This window comes from Drosophila takahashii, chromosome 3L, assembly GCF_030179915.1.
Source record: "Drosophila takahashii strain IR98-3 E-12201 chromosome 3L, DtakHiC1v2, whole genome shotgun sequence".
Classification (NCBI taxonomy): domain Eukaryota; kingdom Metazoa; phylum Arthropoda; class Insecta; order Diptera; family Drosophilidae; genus Drosophila; species Drosophila takahashii.
The window spans coordinates 24,193,872-24,212,807 of record NC_091680.1 but is presented as its reverse complement, the minus strand read 5'-3'; the positions used below and the strand labels follow the sequence as shown (position 1 = coordinate 24,212,807).

Below are 18,936 nucleotides of genomic sequence, written 5' to 3'. Positions count from 1 at the left end.
GATAGAAAAATTAAGAGACACTTTACGACAATTTTTTTATTTATTATTCAATTTTTTTTGTTACTTCCTTTTCTCTTATTATTTAAATTATATATTATTTTAATTGAAACCAATTTATTTATTTTCAAAACTTTTTAGCTGACCATAACCAATTTATATTCCTTGGTTTCCGATTCCTTTTTTATTTAACTTAAATCGCAGCAGCCATTTGACCCTGAGCTACTCCTGAAATCTTAATTATGGCCAACAAAAGAAAAATTATCATTTTTCAAGGTTATGATTAAGTATCGATAATTGTGTCAACGGCCATCAAGAAACGCATCTATCAACATCTGATGGAGCCGGCTGACTTCAACATATTATTAGCCATATAAAAGTCCACAAAATTGTTGGTCAATTAATAAGCCATTAGGGCAAAGCTTTAGTTCCAGCCTAGAGCAAAGAATCCTAACATTTATCAATACCGTTCGCTATTCTTTTGTGTTTCTTTCTCTAAGAATTTTGCCCCAGAGAAAAGATGCGGAACCGTTAAGCATTTCACCTGAAGCAAGTCACAGCGAAGCGAATGAAGAAAAAACTATCATAAATTTGACTTTTTAATGTTAATAAAACATTTTTTACGAGTCTTTTATGTGTGAAAATTACGCAGAAGGGCATTAAAATAAACGAGACCACGAGCTGTGGAACAGTTAGCCAGCTGGCAGGTGCAAAGCCAAGTTAATATAATACGTCATTACGGGAGCCTCATCCGCACCTACAGCACATACCTACCATTTCTTCTCCAACTCTCTTTTGGGGTTCCCTCAACATTGCACTTGAAAAAACAACACAGATTTGACTTACGATTTTGAGTAAATAAAGTTTATAAAGCTTAATACAAGAACCATAATGGGGATAAAATAATTATAAGGTGAAACGAAATTCGTGTAAGATAAATAAACTGAAAAGAAGAGTAAATTAAAAATTTCGTTCGGTTTTAGTGGCACCTCCGATTAAACAGTTTTATTTAAAAAAGTTTATGTTCTGCGAAATATTTCTCTCAGTGCAGTTAGTACCTCCAGATCATGACTTGAAAAAATGTGTGACTTTGGAGTGAGATGACACCGTGTAAATAGCCGCCGGTGAGGAGGAAACTAAACCGAAACTACTGAACAACAAGTGTAGAACAATCAGACGCGAGGCAGTAGAAAACTGCCCAAGTAGCTGGAACGCAGGTCACTGAACTCACGGACGGACGCTTCAAATATATTTTACACCAAGGCATTAACAAAAGCTGGTCCCCCTTTTCACCGCACTTCTTACCAAAACCAAAGCCGTGATAGAGCGGTATTTAGTTGACCAGTTTTTTGTGTCGTGAATGGCTTTTATTTATCTCGGCCTGAAATTGCCAAAAAGTAATGGTTTAAAAATCATAAAACTTGCTAATATGGCTTATTTTTGGTTTTTAGTTCGCTTGCTTTCAGTTTTTCTTTTATTATGTCACATGCTAACGAGACATGTGGGTGCAAATTGGAGCCAGTTGTTATGAGTCAGTCTAGTAATGGTATATTATAAATATATATTTATTTCGGTTAGATTTCTCAATTGAAAAATACCTTTCTATACAAAATGAGTAAGTTTTATTATCCTTTTTTGTTGTTTTCATTTTTAAATAATAATATTTATTTTGAAAGACAGAATATTTATAAAAATATCCTTTTTTTTAGGCAGGACTTTTTTGTTGTCAAATGTTAATGAAATAAAATCAGTGTTTTAAAATTAATTATTAACATTTTATAAATTAAAATTGTTATAAATGCAATTTTTTTTCTAATTTTTTAAACTCTATTTTTCTAGAATTTCAACCATGAGCTTTTGAAAATAAGAACTTGGTACGAAATTTCGTTTCGCTGTACTTTTCTCTGCTCGACATTCTTAGGCATTCCCAAACAAATTGCAATATAATTGATAACACTCTGTGAAATTAGCAGCTAGAATGTCCGGAAAGTGAACCGCTTCCAACAACTGTAACCAACGTGACAGACCTCGGCCATCAATGTTCGTCCCCATTTGCCGCAAAGTCATCCACTTGTTGACCCACTCTGCACCACCGATGGAGCATCATCCACACTTCATTCCGCTTTGAGATCGAGCCACTGAATGGAGAGCCGAGCCATACAATACCATGTCATCACAAGTAGATGGTTAATCGTCCACCGTTCTCATTACAATCGCCGGCAATTTCCGCACCTACTTAGCCGCCTCGCATGTCTAACCGTAAATCCCTATTGACCCCCATTTCCCAACCGTAATGCTTGACCACACACATCCTCATCCTCTTTCGCTCGGCGGAGGGCCGATTTGTAACTTGATCAATGTGGCAATTGCTTCCTCTTCTTCCACGCCACTTGGCCTTTTCATTAGCTTCAATTTCAATTTGCTATTTGCTATTTGCAATTTGCGCACCAAACTCTGTTTCGTTTCTGTTTCTATTTCTATTTTTCAGCCATTTTTGCTTTGGCCCGGGCCAAGAAAAAAACTTGTTTATGGCTCCTACAAGAATGTGGAAAGCAAGAAAACGAAACGAAAAAAAGAAATAAACAAAACTGGGTTAAAATTGTTAGACAACCTGAAGTTGCAGTTGCCGTTTCTGAAATATTGCATAGGTAAGGGGTCTGCTATCGAGTCTGGTCTCTAAGCTATGGCCTCGCCAATCTGCAAACTCCAAACCCCTTGAAGTGTGTTCGGATTGTAGGCACACACATCGAGTGCTAAATAACTTGGAATGGAATGTTTGCTGGATGCACGATGATCGAAACGGAGCCTGGCGTACTTTATAATCAAGTGAAAAATATTTTTTTAAAAATATGGGAAAGATCAAGATGAGGATTATTGTTTAAACATATTGTAGAAGAATGGTAAAAATTGTAAAAAGCTACAGAAATGAGAAGATGAAAGGGTATGTTAATTTTAGCTTTGTTAAATTACTAATAGATTTTAAAAGATCATTTTAAAAGCGTCTTTAAATACCATGACATTAGATTGTTTGCTTATTATATTTATTTTAAGATTTCTTACTTCAAAGTTTTTCAAATTTTATTTTGTTTCTTATTTTATTTTTATTTTGTAAATTAATGAGCTATTTTAATCCTGTATAAAATTAACTTTGAATCCCCCGCGTGGGATTTATTATATTATTATGAGCAGGATATAAAACCAACCAATTTTGCTTTATAAAGTAAAAGAATCCCCACTTTGGTTAGCGTAGAAGTAACTTAATACTCAAAAAAGAGTAGAAAAATTTATTTACAAATGCATGCGTTTTTATTATTCGATTAAAAATTGGAATTAAACAAGAGATAATGAAGCAAGGCCCCTAAATCTTCAAGTCCTGAAACATAATTCCTCCAAATGTCTGCTTTTTGGGTTCGTTTGCATTGACATCTGTGTTTGTTTCGGAGCCACTGCACTTGCGCAAAGCCCAGAAACATTGAAGCCCTACAACAGTTAACCGAAACTCGTCTTGGGTATGGTCAGTAATGAAATAAAGGCAAACCAAACCAAACCGAGGCAAAGTAAACCAAGTGAGCCAACTATCGGCGGCTACTTAGTATGCCCGGCTCGAGTTCGACACTCACTATAAGAAGGCTGAAAAGGTGCAACAAAACGCAACGTTCGGTTTCAATTGGGTTGTTGTTGGCTTATTAATTACCTCACCGCACAATTGCGTGGCACATACACAAAATAGCAGCCAGAAGGATGGGGACCGGGGGTTTTGGCCGCTTTTGTAGAACCCACAAAAGGCGTTGGACGGTGGCGGGTAATACGAGTATCGACTTTTGTGGCCCGTAAATGGAGCCCCGGCTGATGAAGTCAACAGCCTCAACCAGTTTGAAGTTTAATTCAGCCTTTTTTTCACTTTTACTTTACTTTATATTTTATTCAAATTGTATTTTGATTGGCTGCGTGGCTTTCCATAAACAAATGAAGAGCTCGAGAAAATTGAGAGTGACTTTGTTGAATTGTGTTCATTTTTGCAAACTCGTTTTTGCATATTTCTCAACCGTTTGCTGTCGGTTACTTTCAAATGTCAAACGAAGTTGAAGGTGGTCCACAATGATATTTGATTTTTTCCTATCCTACTCGTATATTATATGATTTATTTTGAGTCATGTTGAAAACGAACACGGCGCCTTGAGAAAACAAAAGACTTGAGCAAAAAACTTGTTTATGGTATTTTTAGAGAAATACAAATCTCTCGTAGATAATGAAAATATTTGCTCTGGGAATTCAATATACTTACTACTTAATAGTCCCAAGTATTATTGCGAATTTTAATCGTTAAAATCTATAAAAAAATTAATAATTTGATAAATAAATCAAACTTTGGTTAAAGAGAAAATCATCAAGATAAAGGGGCATTCAAAAAATAAAGGATTCCCAGTGAAAACTTGAAAACTTGTTCCCCACAAGCCAGACGAAATGCATATTAAAAACGCATTAAAATTGTTTGCTATAACCATTTATCATACCTTCACTTACAATTCAATTAAATTCAATGCACGATGCGCAGAAAATCCGCAGATGGCAAACAATTCCAAAAGCGATTCCGAAAAGTCATAAGCAAAATCATGGCCAGCTCGGGTGAAACTTAATGAAGCCTGAGAAAGTTGCACAAGGCTCAGGTGACAATCATTAAAATAAAGCAACAAATAGCCGGCTAACTAACAAAATACAATAACCACAAACAAACTGAAAAAATAATGCGATAATTGCTGGCAAATTTGTACGACAAGCACATGCCAAACATGCAGCACACAAAAGCCACAACGCATTTCAAGATTGTCTGTCTGACTGTAGGACTAACTAATTGAATTTTAATTTATTTTTCGGTCAGGTCTTAAGAACGTTTTAAGCCAGCTCGACATGAGTTAGTTCCCGCATATATTGCCGCTTTTCCACCTCAACTTCTTCTTTTCCCTCAGCTGGCTGGCTGCATCTCCTCGACTTGTGCAAATGACCCAGTTTAATGCAAGTGGAACGCTTTGACCAACAACTGCAGCGCGGCAACAGCTCTTGACCATAAATAGCCAGGCATAGATCTCTAGACAGCTCGCAAAAGAATGAAATGGGAGAGGATCAACTGAGCTGGGCCAAATAACGAAGCCTTAATACCCTAAAATATAATTTAAAAAAAAATAGAATTATTTATTTATTTAAAAGAAAATTATTTGTTTTTTTAGTTTTTTTGTAGTTATTTATTTGGCAAGCTTTAATACCTGCCTACTAAACCTGAGTATTTGATGGCACAAACAAGTTTTAGGTAATTAATTGTACTATTTTATTGAAAAGGTTTTTTTTTTGTATTTCGAAATTATAATTTATTGTTATTTCCAATTCTCCGAATCTTTGGCTGCAATTCGAACTTACACCACTGCCAAATCACTCATTGAGACAGCTACTTAGGCTTTTCTCAATGAAAGCCTTTCAAGATGCGACTCAAAGTCAAGTCAAGTTTCGTTCTGAGTGGAAGAGAGTTGGAGAGGCCCAAAAAGAGAGAAACTCGTTTCTTTTGGGATGCTGGATTGGCATGGAAGAACTTTCTTCTCATTGATTCTAGCGGCCTGCATATAAATAAATAAATTAAAGAGACTTTCTTTCTGGCGCGGTGTGCGTGAGTCTGTTGCTTTGGCTTTGGTGTCATCATCTATTCAATTCTTCCAAGCTAACGCCTCACTTCTTCTTTGTCTGACCCAAATTCTTGGATGCTCTTTCTCCGGGGGTCAGATCCCAAGTGGAAGTCGACGTCGAAGTCGAAGACTGGGCCTGGTTTTCGTGCACCTTGTACCATTACAGTTGTTGGAAATCGGTGATCGAGGTTTGGGGCTCGGGTCTTTGGGTTGGCTGTTGGTCCAACAAGCGGACAGATTATAAACATCAACCCATTTACAAGTATTTCCAGTCCTCCGGCTCGGCTTTTCGATTATACGCATCTTTATCGGCATCTTCATTAGTTTGACCCAATTTATTTCAGAGTTCTTTTTACTTTCTATTTTCCCCGCGAACGGCTTAAGAATATCTCGTGTTGTTCGAACGATTTTATGGGTCTCTTGTTAAGCTTTTGATTTGGGGAAGTCAATTTACTTTCATTTGAGGAAATTTTTTTCGGGTTTTTTGGCTATTATTAGAGGTATAAGCGTTTTCCGTGACTACTTCCCTGTGATATTAGGAAAGAAAAATCTTTCGATATTATTATGATAATTTGATTAAGGCAGGGAAACTATCCCGAATAAGGTATACAATCAATTGATTTTATAAGGTTTTATTACTTTAAAAGATACTTTTTCAATTCTTTTCACATCTTATGTATCGATTTACCAAACAGAATTAACCTTTATTAACCCCAGCAACAAATGTGGTCACTACTCCTCGATCACTTGGAATTACGAGGCGATCAGAAAAATATTCTTTCACCACACATGCGGTTTAACCTTTAATGTTCTCATCAACCTTTAATTTTGCTCCTTTATGGGTCGTGCAAATGTGGAAAAAAGATTGCCAATTTCTCTGAAATCTCTCTAATTCATTTATGGGTCTGAACGTTAAGCAGAACAAGAGTTATTAATCTCTTGGGCGATATCAATTCTGAAATTTGAGTGCTTAATTAGATTTATAACCAATGAGGGGTTTTTTCTGTTTCTCGTGAAAAGAAAGCGGATTTGACCATTAACATAAAGTTTTGATAAAGACAAAACATGGAATCGATGCGCAGACATCAAAGTTCTGCGATGGTAAAATGCTAAAAAAGATATTTGCCAGATTTATTGACAAATGGGTTCAGTTCTTTTCGCGAAACTAGGTCAAGTGATGATAAAGGGCTTTCGATTGAAGATTTGGAATATGCAAAGAAATTTTGGCTGATAAAATAGTTTGATGGACAGTTTAAGAGCTTCATTAAGTTGTTAATGTTTTTGGCGCATACATATATGTGTATTTAAATACCAAGATGGATCTGTTGAGCGTGCTGGCCTATAAGAACCGTTAAATGGCTAGGGCAAACCATCAGTTTGCGTTTGCTAAGCGATTCGATCGGTTCGCCGGGAATATGAAACTCAATCCGCCAGTTGTTCTACTCCTTCTACTCGCTCTCATTTCGATCTGCGATCGAAGTTGGGCCGTCTATAATTATAAGCCACCTTCCCGCGGTTATTTCTATCCGAAGCCAGCGAGATTGCCACCTCTGCCAGTCAATGGATCTACGACTTCGAGTTCGACTTCGACTGAGACTTCCAATCCCGGCCCACCGCCCGGAGTGCAATCGGATTTCATTGATGATCTGATTGAGGGCCATAAGCAGCAAATCTTATCGAATGTCTTGGGCGTGGCCAGCGAAACTCCCTCGGATCCGGCATCCTCCTCCTCCCCGATTTTCCCCCTCGAGGGCGGTGGTGCAAAGGCGTTTCGCGTTAATCGCTGTGCCAGCTGCAGTGAGTTGGGAAAATTGTAGTGCCAATCGAGTCCAGCCAGGGAGTGAAACGGTCGCGGCTAATCTTCGGCTAATAATTGGGAATTTGAATCGGTTATTGTACGCCTATTGAGAAACGCATTACATGCAAACGTGTTTGTGGAACGCGCAGTGAGCATAGTCAACGACTTTATTTCGTTGGCTTTTCGTATAATCAAATTGAGCAAATATTGAAGCCGTAAAAAAAGTGTACTTATTCATGTATTAAAATCATAAAAAGTAATAAGATCAAATATAAGCAGAAGACCTTATCTATTTTAATAAAAAAATTTTATCAGTGAAAACTAAAAAAATCATTAACTGCATATCTCGAATTTTCTCAATTTAATTTGAAACCATTTATAAATTGTCGAGAAATTTAAAACACAATTAACATTTTATTTGAAATCCATTTGGAATAAGAAACTTTTAACATAAATGAATTAAAGATTGTAAAAGTTTTAGTGGATAATACTATTTGAGCTTAGGAACACCTTAGAGTGTTGTACCTGCGATTGCCCCGTTTCCATTCCCTGGCTAAGACAGTTGGCCACCAAAAGACCACCCTGATCAAAGACCACATTGAATTCCGATTCCAATCCTCTTGCAGCCTGCGGCGTTCCCAATGTGAATCGCATTGTGGGCGGCACCCAAGTGCGGACGAATAAATATCCGTGGATTGCCCAGATCATCCGCGGCACCTTCCTGTTCTGCGGCGGGACTTTGATCAACGATCGCTATGTCCTGACCGCCGCCCACTGCGTCCACGGCATGGACATGCGGGGCGTGTCCGTGAGACTCTTGCAACTGGACAGAAGTTCCACCCACCCGGGAGTCACCCGGTCGGTGGCCTTTGCCCATGCCCACGTGGGCTACGACCCGGTGAGCCTGGTCCACGACATAGCCCTCCTGCGACTGGACCAGCCCATTCCGCTGGTGGAGACGATGCGACCCGCCTGCCTGCCCAGCAACTGGCTGCAGAACTTCGACTTCCAGAAGGCCATCGTGGCGGGATGGGGCCTGAGCCAGGAGGGTGGCTCCACCTCGAGTGTCCTGCAGGAGGTGGTGGTGCCCATCATCACCAATGCCCAGTGCCGAGCCACCTCGTACAGGTCCATGATCGTGGACACCATGATGTGTGCGGGCTATGTCCAAACCGGAGGACGGGATGCCTGTCAGGTGGGTTTCGTAAATGAATCGATACTTTATGGAAAGATCGTCCTTGAAACTTAAACAATCACAAGGGTGTTACCTTTTAAATGATTTCTTTTGAGAAGAATCGTGTTTATCCCAAAAAATATTTATTAAGTTTGATCTCAATATTTAAGTCAAAATTGTATTTTTTAAATTATATACAAAAAAATCCTTAAATTTAGAAAAACAACAATTCTTAAGCTAATTTTAAATTTGTAATTTTGTTTTACTTTTTTAAGAGTCTTTTACCTAAACCATTACATTTTTAAAATATTATTTGCGATTTACATTCTTATTATAAAAGTATCAATTAATTTCCCCCTGAGTCCGCAAATACCCACACTTTTTGAATACATTTTCCAGGGTGATAGCGGGGGTCCCCTGATTGTCAGGGACCGAATTTTCCGACTGGCTGGAGTTGTGTCCTTTGGCTACGGATGTGCCAAGCCCGATGCTCCTGGTGTCTACACTCGGGTCTCTCGTTACTTGGATTGGATAGCAGTCAATACAAGGGATTCTTGTTACTGCATTAATTAATTAAGTAAAATTTTAAAATGTTTTGGAAAATTATTTATTTATTTTAATGATAAATATTATATGCAACTAAAGTTTTCGTTTTGATTTGGTTTTCAATTCTGTGTTTTAATTTAGAACTGTATATAATGAAAAGTAAGAGTTATTTTCAATCGATATAAACACAAATATTATTTTTGGGCGCGAATTGACTTGAGTAGTTTATGGTTTCCAGTAGCAGCCCACGATCGCATGGAAATCCAGTTCTTTCGCTCGATCGTGGAGTTGTGTTTTTATTTATTTTTTCTGGGGAACTGGACCGCGTGTGACCCACGCAACTCCCTCAATCGACATCTGGTTTTACTTTCTTAATGCAAAAGAAATACGAATTGTACAAATATTTTGTGGAAACAGGTTATGGAAACCCTAGCAGTGGCCTTTCACTTTTAGCCCCGCGACTGTTTGCAGAAATCAATAAGAGTCGAAGTCAGAGTTGAAGTTTGCCGAGCGAAAATCGAAGCCAAGGACGTTTTCCTTTTCCGCCGACATCGCCTGACACATTGTTATCACTTGTCAGGGCCCCACAGCCGCCTTCCCTTCGATTCGCGGAGTTGACAAAACCTTTATCTTTATCCCTTTTTCTGCCTGCCAGGCCGACTTGTGGCCGACAGTTGTTTAATGGATTTTCAAGTTATTTCTGGTATTTTGTTGTAGTTGCCGCTGCATGTCGCTGAAATACAGCGAAAACAAAGATATCTCGGCGGAAAGAAACTCGTTTGTGGCTAGGGGCCAAAGAAAATGCCGCATAATTGCCGCCGCCACGACTTCGGAACAAAAAGGGGGCGGGGCACCCAGAAGGGGCGGCTGGGCTAGCTGGCCACCGAATCGACAATGTTGTCAATGCTGGCTGCTCTGGCATTTGATTTTATTTTTAACTAGACTATAATTGATGCCAGGCACTGCATGGGCTATCGAGAAGGCACTTGGAGGGACTGCCACGGGGAAATCAGTGTTGAGTTCAGGGAACAGGGCCATTTATCTTAATTAAAAACGTGCAATCAGAAAGAGTTGTGTAGTAATATTCATGAAATGCCAACTGCTTGCTTAATTTACATAGATAAAACCTTTAACTCGCAGCGCGTAGGTGCAAGAAGCTTACATTTTAGTTTATATTTATATTTTTATTTCGCGATTTAATTACTTCTCGAAATCAAAAAAAGACTTATTTCTAGTAAATAAGAAAAAATGTATAAACATAAAATAAACAAATAAAAAAGACAATACCATAAAAATAGAATTGTATTTATTCTTATTAAACGTTTTTTAAAAAATATTTGAATTCATGTTATCGAAGCAAAGTTCCCTATCCTTCAGTGGAGATACATTTTATCCAAATGCAATTTTATACGATTATAAAGATTACATTTTAAATGAGATTATATTTGGTGATCAGGCGTTTCCAATTATATATTATAGAGCATTACTTTTATCTTAGCTTTTCGGTTGTCTTTTAATCTGAGATCATCTGAGGTGACTGCCTTCCATCCAGGGAGAATCGGATCTTCTTTATAGAAACGATGGTTGACTGTAGTTTTCTTTGTATGTTGGCACATTCTACAACTAGATCCAGACAGTGATCCCAATGCCGATTCGCAATACGCAAGCTATTTGGCACCAGACAGCCAAAGATATTGGTGAGGGGTCGGAAATATCCAAGTATTGGGTCAACTGGAAGTCGGATGATCTTGAAAACCTTGCCCCAGGAACTTGGTTCTTCTACAACGCGAGTGAGAGCCTTGTAGGGTCGCCCCCTCGGTAATAGGGCCTCTGCTGAATTTCGTTGACAACCCTGGTGCATTCTGACCCTGGCCAGGATTAATCGAGCTCTACATGACTCCTTGTTTACCTGCATTTGTAGAAGCTCCCGGTCTTCCATGAGGTGAAACATTTGCAAAAGGAGGGCATCTAAAAGACATCTCCCATTCTCCTCCTCGGATCTTGATCCCGATTCATCGAAAGGCTCCTTGTTTTGGTTCATCGTTCAGTATTTCTTTTTGAAGCGTGTATATCTCTTTAACAAAATTTGGATGCTCAAAAAATATTGCTTTGAAATAAGTTTGAATTGAAGCGACATTGTGACAAAAATATCACAGTAAAACAATGATAATTTTGTTATGTAATTATGGTATTATATACCATACATTTTATAACATGTTCTGCTATATGAACAAGTTTTTTATTTAGGTTTATTAGTGAATACTAATTTCTTTTAGTTAAAGCAAAACTGCAGATCATAGTTGGTTAAGCTTATGATCTTGTAGAGAGAGACATATCTCATTAACCATCTTTTCAAATGAGTGTAGTCCCATTAACCATCCTTTCAAATTAGTTTCCCAGAAAGATGAACTAGTTCACACTTACTCCACTTGAAACCAACTTGTTTACCTTCAAATTTCTTGGATTTTTTGTTGGTTTTGATGAATTTATCAGATTTGTTAGTCTGCCTTGAGCTGAAGAGGGTTTTGGGGAGGGGGAAGCGTCGCACCGCACGCTTCGCTGGCTAATTTAACATAATTCTCACATAAATCGCCAGCGAGTTGGGTAGAGAAATTTTCACGCCTCGCTTAACGCATTTGGCTCGCATAGCAAAAATCCATTTCTTGGCTTATTTTCTTGGCTTTTCGTTGCTGCTTCCCCAGCTCGTTTTTCCATATTTCTTTATACATTTTGTGTAGCAAAAACAAATGTCCAAAATTGTACAAGACACGAGTATTCGCTGCATCAACGCGGCACTTTGCTGGCAAACCGCAAAACATTTTAATAAATTGCTAGTTATTAGTTTCTTGCGGACTGGCAGGAAAAAGTGCAATTAAAATGCATTCGAAGTGGAATGGATAGAGAGGGAGGGTGGAAAAAGGGGGACAAAGGAAGTTCCGCAGCAAAAGAAATTAGCATAAGCATTGACTTTTTTCCAAGGGGTAAGGTAGGGGGCAAAAAAACTGTTGCGCTAGTTTCCCATAATTTGCCCCAGCAAAGATAATGAGCAAGAAAGAGTAGCCAGGGGGGATGGGGTGGAAAAGTGGGGGAAAACTGAGGGGGCCGGGCAACTGCGGTCAGTCGCATAGCAAATGGTGTGAAACTCTGCTGAAAACTGCAAAAGGGGGGAAGCCGAAGCCTTTACTGCCTTCATTGTTCATCGTTGCACTCAGTTTTTGTTGCTGTTATAATGGCCACCGCTTGCAATTTGCATAAATGTTTTTAATTAAATGCATTTAAAGCATATTTTTCAAACACAGCGGGCAAATTTGTTAATGAAATCGAATGAGGGGGAAATGGGAAATGGGAAGTGCCTTTAAGTTAATGTTATTAAACCTAATATGGGAACCCGACAGGGAAAGTAGCAATATCAAAACAATTGCTTTGCGTGGGCCATGCCGATAAGAAATTTTCTAATGCTGTTTTTAAAGGGATAATTATGCTTTGCGCTTTATGCGGGAAACTGATTTAAATAGATCTTGAGATAAGACTTTTATCTACAGTACGAGTTTTGGAAAAACTGTTTATAGTTATTAAAAAACTGTATAAGACTTAAATCAGATAATAAATCATTGTTATTACATTTATTAATGGGATCTACATGAAATCAGAAATAACTAGAATAATTAGAAACTTTTTTCCTATTATCAAATTATAAAATATAATAATAAAATACCAGTTTTAAAACATTTTCAAAATTATTTGCATAATATTATCATAAATAACTTACAGAAATTCCATTTGTTTTGTATTTATGTGACAACACTTCCTCAAATAAAACTAAAAGGGAACTAAAAATATTGCTGTACCGTCTTTTTCAACATTGGCCCAATACAAAACAATATTGCATAAAAAATACCAAGTGTTCATTTTACATGAGACTTTTATGGCATATTAGGCAGAAACCATCCTATTTAGCTTCCAAACAAAATCCAAGAGCGTTACATAAGATCGACGAAAACCTTAATCAACTGCCAACCCACTTATCACTCCCTTGTCACTCGAAACTAACCGCATCTGAACTAACCATAAAATCAAGACAAAGACGGAGGCGATTAACTTGTTTCACGAACTTTCAAAATGCAACACCCAAAGAAATGAAAAGAAAACCAAAAAATCCCACAACAACTTTGCCAAAAACTCGATTCAGCCTCGCTTATTTCCTTCCTGTGCACGACGAAACAAAAAAGGCAACCGCAAATGTTTTTTGGGTTTTCTGCTGCCTCAAATGTGCAAAGAAAAAAATTGGCAAAAAAAAAACAGAGAAGTACCAAACAATTTATGTCAACTTTCTTTTTATCAAACAAAAAGAAGGAATCAACGTGTTGCAAAACGGCGGGGGGAAAAATTCCAAACCATTTTCAAAGCCACCGCAAAAATCTTGCACCACAGACTCCCACACAAAGTCAGGCAGTCAGGTGGGTTTTTGTTTTGTCTTTTTGTATTTTTTTTTTGGCTCCGAACAGATGATTTAGCGACGGGTTTTTTCTCTCCACCAGTTGCAGAGGTCCGTTGCAAGAAAGTTGCCGAATCATGTAGCAACTCCTTCCCCATCCCCATTCCTCATAAAAGGCCCCTCGTCCACGAATGGGTACATTTTTTGGGGGAGAGTAATCGAAAAGTATTCGATGGAGCTCTTCCTCGGCGGACAGGTGACCAATAAGCACGACACTGGTCGGTTCAGTTCTTAAACTTGTTTCAATTTACTGTATTTTTACCGCTACTGTTGTTACTGTTGTATACCCTTTTGGAGACGAATAAGTTTCGCTGCTGTATTTGTTTGGTTTGGGAATTAAATTTAAACTAGGAATACTTTTTAAAATTAATAAGTTTAACAAGTTTTGCTGCTGTATTTGTGTGGGGATTAAATGTAAATTAGGGCTAATTTTTAAAATTAATAAAAAGATTTTAAATTAATAAGTTTCTCTGCTGTTTTTTTTTTGTGTATTAAATTAAACCTAGGGCTAATTTTTTAACTTTAAAAATTTCCTAATTACAAATTAATCTATTATTATTGCTATGCAATAATTTTAAAGGATATTATTATACAAAAAAACATAAAGCACTACTTAATTTAAGAACTTCGATAACTTCTCTATGGCATTCTACCTTCTACACCCAGAAGCCTTTCCAATTATGTCGCTTTTATTTATTTCGGACTTTTTTTCTCCACTGCGACCATCCTTACTTATCGTGTGTTTTTTACTTACTTTTTATGTGGCTATAACTGTTGTTTTGGCCGCTGCCCCGGTAATTACCAATGTCGGGAGCAGGAACGAGAACAGGACCGGGATTGCAATTGGGCAAACGAGTCGAGTCAGTTCCCCGGGACTTCGCTGAACATCAGAAATTTGAAATCAGTTTCATTATATAAATTGTTACCTTTAGACGATGTGGCAGACAGTTTGGGCCGAAGATTGGAGCCCTCATTGAGCCAGTTTTTTCGTATGCTGTCTTTTTCCCACCTTCTCTGAGCTGTGAAATATATATTTCTCCTCTTTTTTTGGCATTCCTCTTTCGGCTGAAAATTGCACACAATTTGTGCTGCATAATGTCAAAGTTGGTTTGGCTTTGGTGCGAAACGAATTTGATTGGGCATCCGTTGGATAGAAGTGGCTCAGAGTAACGCACTTGACTTCAATTAGACAGCGAGCACTTACCAATTGCCCGGCTTTAGCCCGGATTCCCCGCACTGCCCGGTTTTCCCGGTCCTTCATCTACTGGTCAAACAGCTTCCTCCTCGAAAATGGCAAACTGTGTCAGTCAGCAGCGACTTTGACTGGCATTCGTCTGCCAACCCATCGCAGTCCCTCGCTTCCCGATTTTTCCACTCCCATCTCTCGACTTTCCTCGGCGCCCCATTTGGTCATTTTGTTTGCTACTGCACTAAGGAAAAAATGTTTTCTAGAGGTAGTTAGATAGTTACTCCTATATATAAAATGATTCGAATTAGTTACTTTTTTTATAATTCTTCACATTTCTTTAATGTATTATAATATTTTGTCAAAAGGGTTTATGATATATTGTAATGAAAAATCAATTAATGTAAATCCATTATCTTTTGAATTAACGAATTAGACTGTTACTGAAATAGTTAGATAATTATAAAAATCAAAAGCCACCTTTGAAAAAATGTTTTTCTAGTTTAAATAGATTTCTGATTTTCAATCTTGGAGAAATTTTTCAATCAGTACTTTTTCTTCTTGTGTGCATGTCCATGGTCAGCGGCTGCCAGTCAGCCACTGTCCATCCAGAACGCGTTCCTCCACCCAGATTCCGCTCCTTTGTTTGCTCCCTGGACCCCGGGGCCGCCTAACTGTTTGTGCTATCCCGAGTGTTGACTGACAGGTGCCGCCGGAGAATTTTGGCGCTACAAAGTGCATAAATAAAAATTTTTCCAACTCTGTTGACAGTGGAACATGGCAGCGAAAGAAAAACGCCGAAAGAAAAATCCGGGGGACCCGGAACCCCAACATCCATTAGTTAGATGAGGGAGCAAAGGAAGCGGGAAGAAAAATGACGGAGAGCTTAGATTGCACTTTAAAATTCAGCTTAAAGTTGTATTTTCCTAAGTAAAACAGTTTAAAATTGCTTCATTAATTAATATTAATTAACCAATTAATTGGAATTTAAAATTTTCCTGATGACAATTAAGACCATAATACATCTTACTTACTTATTAAAGCGACATCTGGCGGCTTTTTACAAAGCCTGTGATTTTACATTAACTTACTATATACCAACTGATCTACACAGTAGAATCCATCGTGTAGAATGTTTAACCTCTTCTACAATCTTGACATAAGGTTCGAAAGCTAACTTACACCAACGTGTTCAACAATGATCTCTTGGTAAAGCTCTATTGAAGAAACCAACCAAAATCCAGGTTTAAGCCTGATTGATCAACCATTGATGATTATCTTTTACATTTTGTTGTTGTCTATTTCATGACCCTTTAATCATTTTTACTGAAGATAAGTGTAAATAAAAGACGACTTGTTCTATCGCGTAATTTGGGTTTTGTTGTTTGAGATTCTACAATATTTATTATTATTTTTTTACAGCCTGTAGTTACTAAAATTTAATTTAAAATTCCACTATTTATAAATTGCAATTGGAGTACTAATAACAACAATTCTGATTTATATTTTCGCCACAGGCTCTGACTCCAAACTGTAAAAATGGCCTCTACAGCAAAAGCGAATGGCACCACAGCGAAGACAGCAACCATGGAAGACGACTACATAACGGTTGTGGAAGTGGACGATCCCACGTCCTCCTCGAAGGATCGCCTAAAGAAGCTAGTCAAGCGGCAGAGCTCCGTGGCGGAGGACTCATCGTTCATCACAGTGCTGACCATCAATGAGATGGAGCTCCTGCAGCAGCGACGACAGGAGGAGGAGGTCAGAAGCGAACCAGTTTCAGCAAAGGAGGAGCAAGTAGAGGATGTCACAGTGTTCAGATTGCCGGGTGAACGCCTCGGTTTTGGCCTCAAGTTCCAAGGAGGCACTCGGAGCACAGAGCTCGTCCAGAAACTATACATACAATCCTGCGCCGCCGACAGTCCCGCCTCCAAAGTGGCCACCGGTTGGGGGAATCTCCGCGAGGGCGATGAGATCGTGAGTATCGATGGTCGGGATGTGCGGGAAATGACCCGAATCGATTGCGTTCGCGGGCTCAAAGACAACGTGGCCATCCAGTTGGTGGTGCGAAATGGACACGGCCAGAAGCCACCCAGCGAGGAGGATCCCCAGCTGGAGCAGCTCTCGATCACCCTGAATGCCCAGCCACCTCCACCGCCACCTGTGCCACCCAGGAAGCTGGTTAGGCGGCAGAACTCCAAGGAGAATCAGGCACAGTTGGTGATTGAGAAGCCGCTGACGCCGCCGCCGGATGCGGAATACTACCTGAATCTGCTCACCGAGTCCATCAAGGCGGGCTCCGAGTCGGACGACACTGCCAGCACCATATCCACCGTCATCGACAAGTTCTCCATGGGCTCCGCCTACTCCTCCTCGGACAGCAGTCTCAATGGCCACGAGTTGGCCAAGGTTCTGCAGCCCTTCACTCTCCTCGAGCAGGAGTTTCTGCCCCTGGAGCAGCCGATGGGACATCCCAAGCTGCTGATTCCGGGCAACAACTACGAGAATGTCGAGTTCAAAACGGAGAAGGTCAATGTGTACGAAAATATGGTGCTCAGGAGTCCGGAGACGACGCCCACACCAAAGCCCCGTGTCCAATTGGCCACCGTGGAGCCGAAGAAGCGCTCCATCCTGCCTACGCCACGAAAAATACCTGCACCCAGTAAGCTGCCGATTGAGGTTTCTCCACCGCGCGTTCCCTCGCTGGTGGAGGAGCCCAAGACGCCCACCAACGAGAAGCTGGACTCTCCGAAGACACCCACAAATGAGACTCCCCCATCGAAGGACTCACCCATCAGTGCTACCAAAATACCAAAGGCCAAGTTCTCGAGGGCCAAGACAGAGGGCGAGATCAAGCTGCATTTGCAGCCCTTGAAACCGCAGTCGCCGCAGGGCAAGTCCCGGATACCCATAGTCAGTACCCCGAAATCTGTGCCCAAGCCAGTGTCACCCTCGCTGAATGGATCATCGCCCGGTTCGAATATTCCACGGCTTTTGCAGAAGCAGAAATCCGAAACGGATTTGAAACTGAACCTGTACAGGAGTAAATCGAAGGAGGCTAGTCCCCGACCGCCCTTGCAGAGGGCCAACTCCGCCGAGGCGCCGGAAAGGACCTTTATCCCGGTCCTATTAAATGGCAACTCCAAGAGCTCCAACTCCCTGGAGAGCCTTAGTTCGATTGGCAGCAATAGCAGTGGAAATAGTGGAAGATCGCCCAAAGGACCGAAGCCCAAGCCACCAGAGCGAGTTCAGTCGCTGCAGAAAACGCAGATACCCAAGTTGCAGGCACTTCCCACAACGCCGCCTCAACAGATACCCAAACTGAGTATGCAGACCTTCAGGCAGAGCCCACCCACTCCCAGATCCACGCCAGTGGGAACCCCATCGCCGACCAGTAATCGGGAGATACGCTTCAAGATTCAGACTTACGAGAGCAAAGCGCAGGACGAAGACAAACTGCCCAGCTTATTTGACCTGGTTCACAGTCAGGATAAGGAGAAGGATAAGGAAGCAGATAAAGATAGTGAACCACTGCGGAACCACAATAGTATCACCGCTCTTCTGGCCGCCGCCGCTGCCGAGGCTGCCGATCTCTCGCGGGAATCTCCCCCTCCGCTGGTCGTCGGGAAATGCATGAAGATCGCCGATGATAACAACACCACCACCTGCTACTCGAGCTCCAGCAGCGGGGAGGAGGACGAGGACGATCTGGATGCCGCCAACAGGGAGTACATTTGCGAGGACGGCGAGAAGCTGGGACCTCCGGAGCTGATCAATGGTCCCGGCCCCTCGGAGGCCTACTTCAACATGTTCTGGCACTCCAACATGCTGCCCACCATTGGCGAGGTCGAGGAGGAGTTCTCCTCGCTAGAACCGCAGTCCCTGACTAACGGGTGAGTAATTGGCCAAGAAAGTGTCGGTTGGGGGATAAGATTAGGTTGAAGAGTGCATATATAAACCATTTGGAAATGGAAACTAGAGTGAGTCAAAGAAAAGTAATCATTTAAATATATACTGAGGATAATTGAAGGTAAACTTATTCTTTATAATACAGAATGACAATTTAAA

At 40.1% G+C, this 18,936-nt stretch overlaps 3 protein-coding genes across 4 annotated transcripts in view; 2 read left to right on the top strand and 1 right to left on the bottom strand.

The window, feature by feature from the left end:
- The window catches only part of bbg (big bang), a 138,891-nt gene that overhangs the window by 4,494 nt on the left and 115,461 nt on the right, over positions 1-18,936 (top strand). For both annotated transcript variants that reach the window (XM_070214791.1, XM_044393995.2), the window contains exon 3: positions 16,386-18,761. In XM_070214791.1, the coding sequence (XP_070070892.1) occupies positions 16,408-18,761 (2,354 nt within the window). In that variant the 5' untranslated portion in view covers positions 16,386-16,407. The remainder of the gene's footprint in view (positions 1-16,385; positions 18,762-18,936) is intronic.
- LOC108055586 (trypsin-1) lies at positions 7,032-9,285 on the top strand. Its single transcript, XM_017138979.3, has 3 exons — positions 7,032-7,466; positions 8,094-8,662; positions 9,041-9,285. Exons 1-3 carry the CDS (start codon positions 7,085-7,087, stop codon positions 9,212-9,214), a joined length of 1,125 nt encoding a protein of 374 aa, XP_016994468.2. The 5' UTR covers positions 7,032-7,084; the 3' UTR covers positions 9,215-9,285.
- On the bottom strand, positions 10,483-11,332 carry LOC108055587 (uncharacterized). The gene has a single exon (XM_017138980.3). The coding sequence runs from the start codon at positions 11,226-11,228 to the stop codon at positions 10,701-10,703; it is 528 nt and encodes a 175-aa protein (XP_016994469.1). The 5' UTR covers positions 11,229-11,332; the 3' UTR covers positions 10,483-10,700.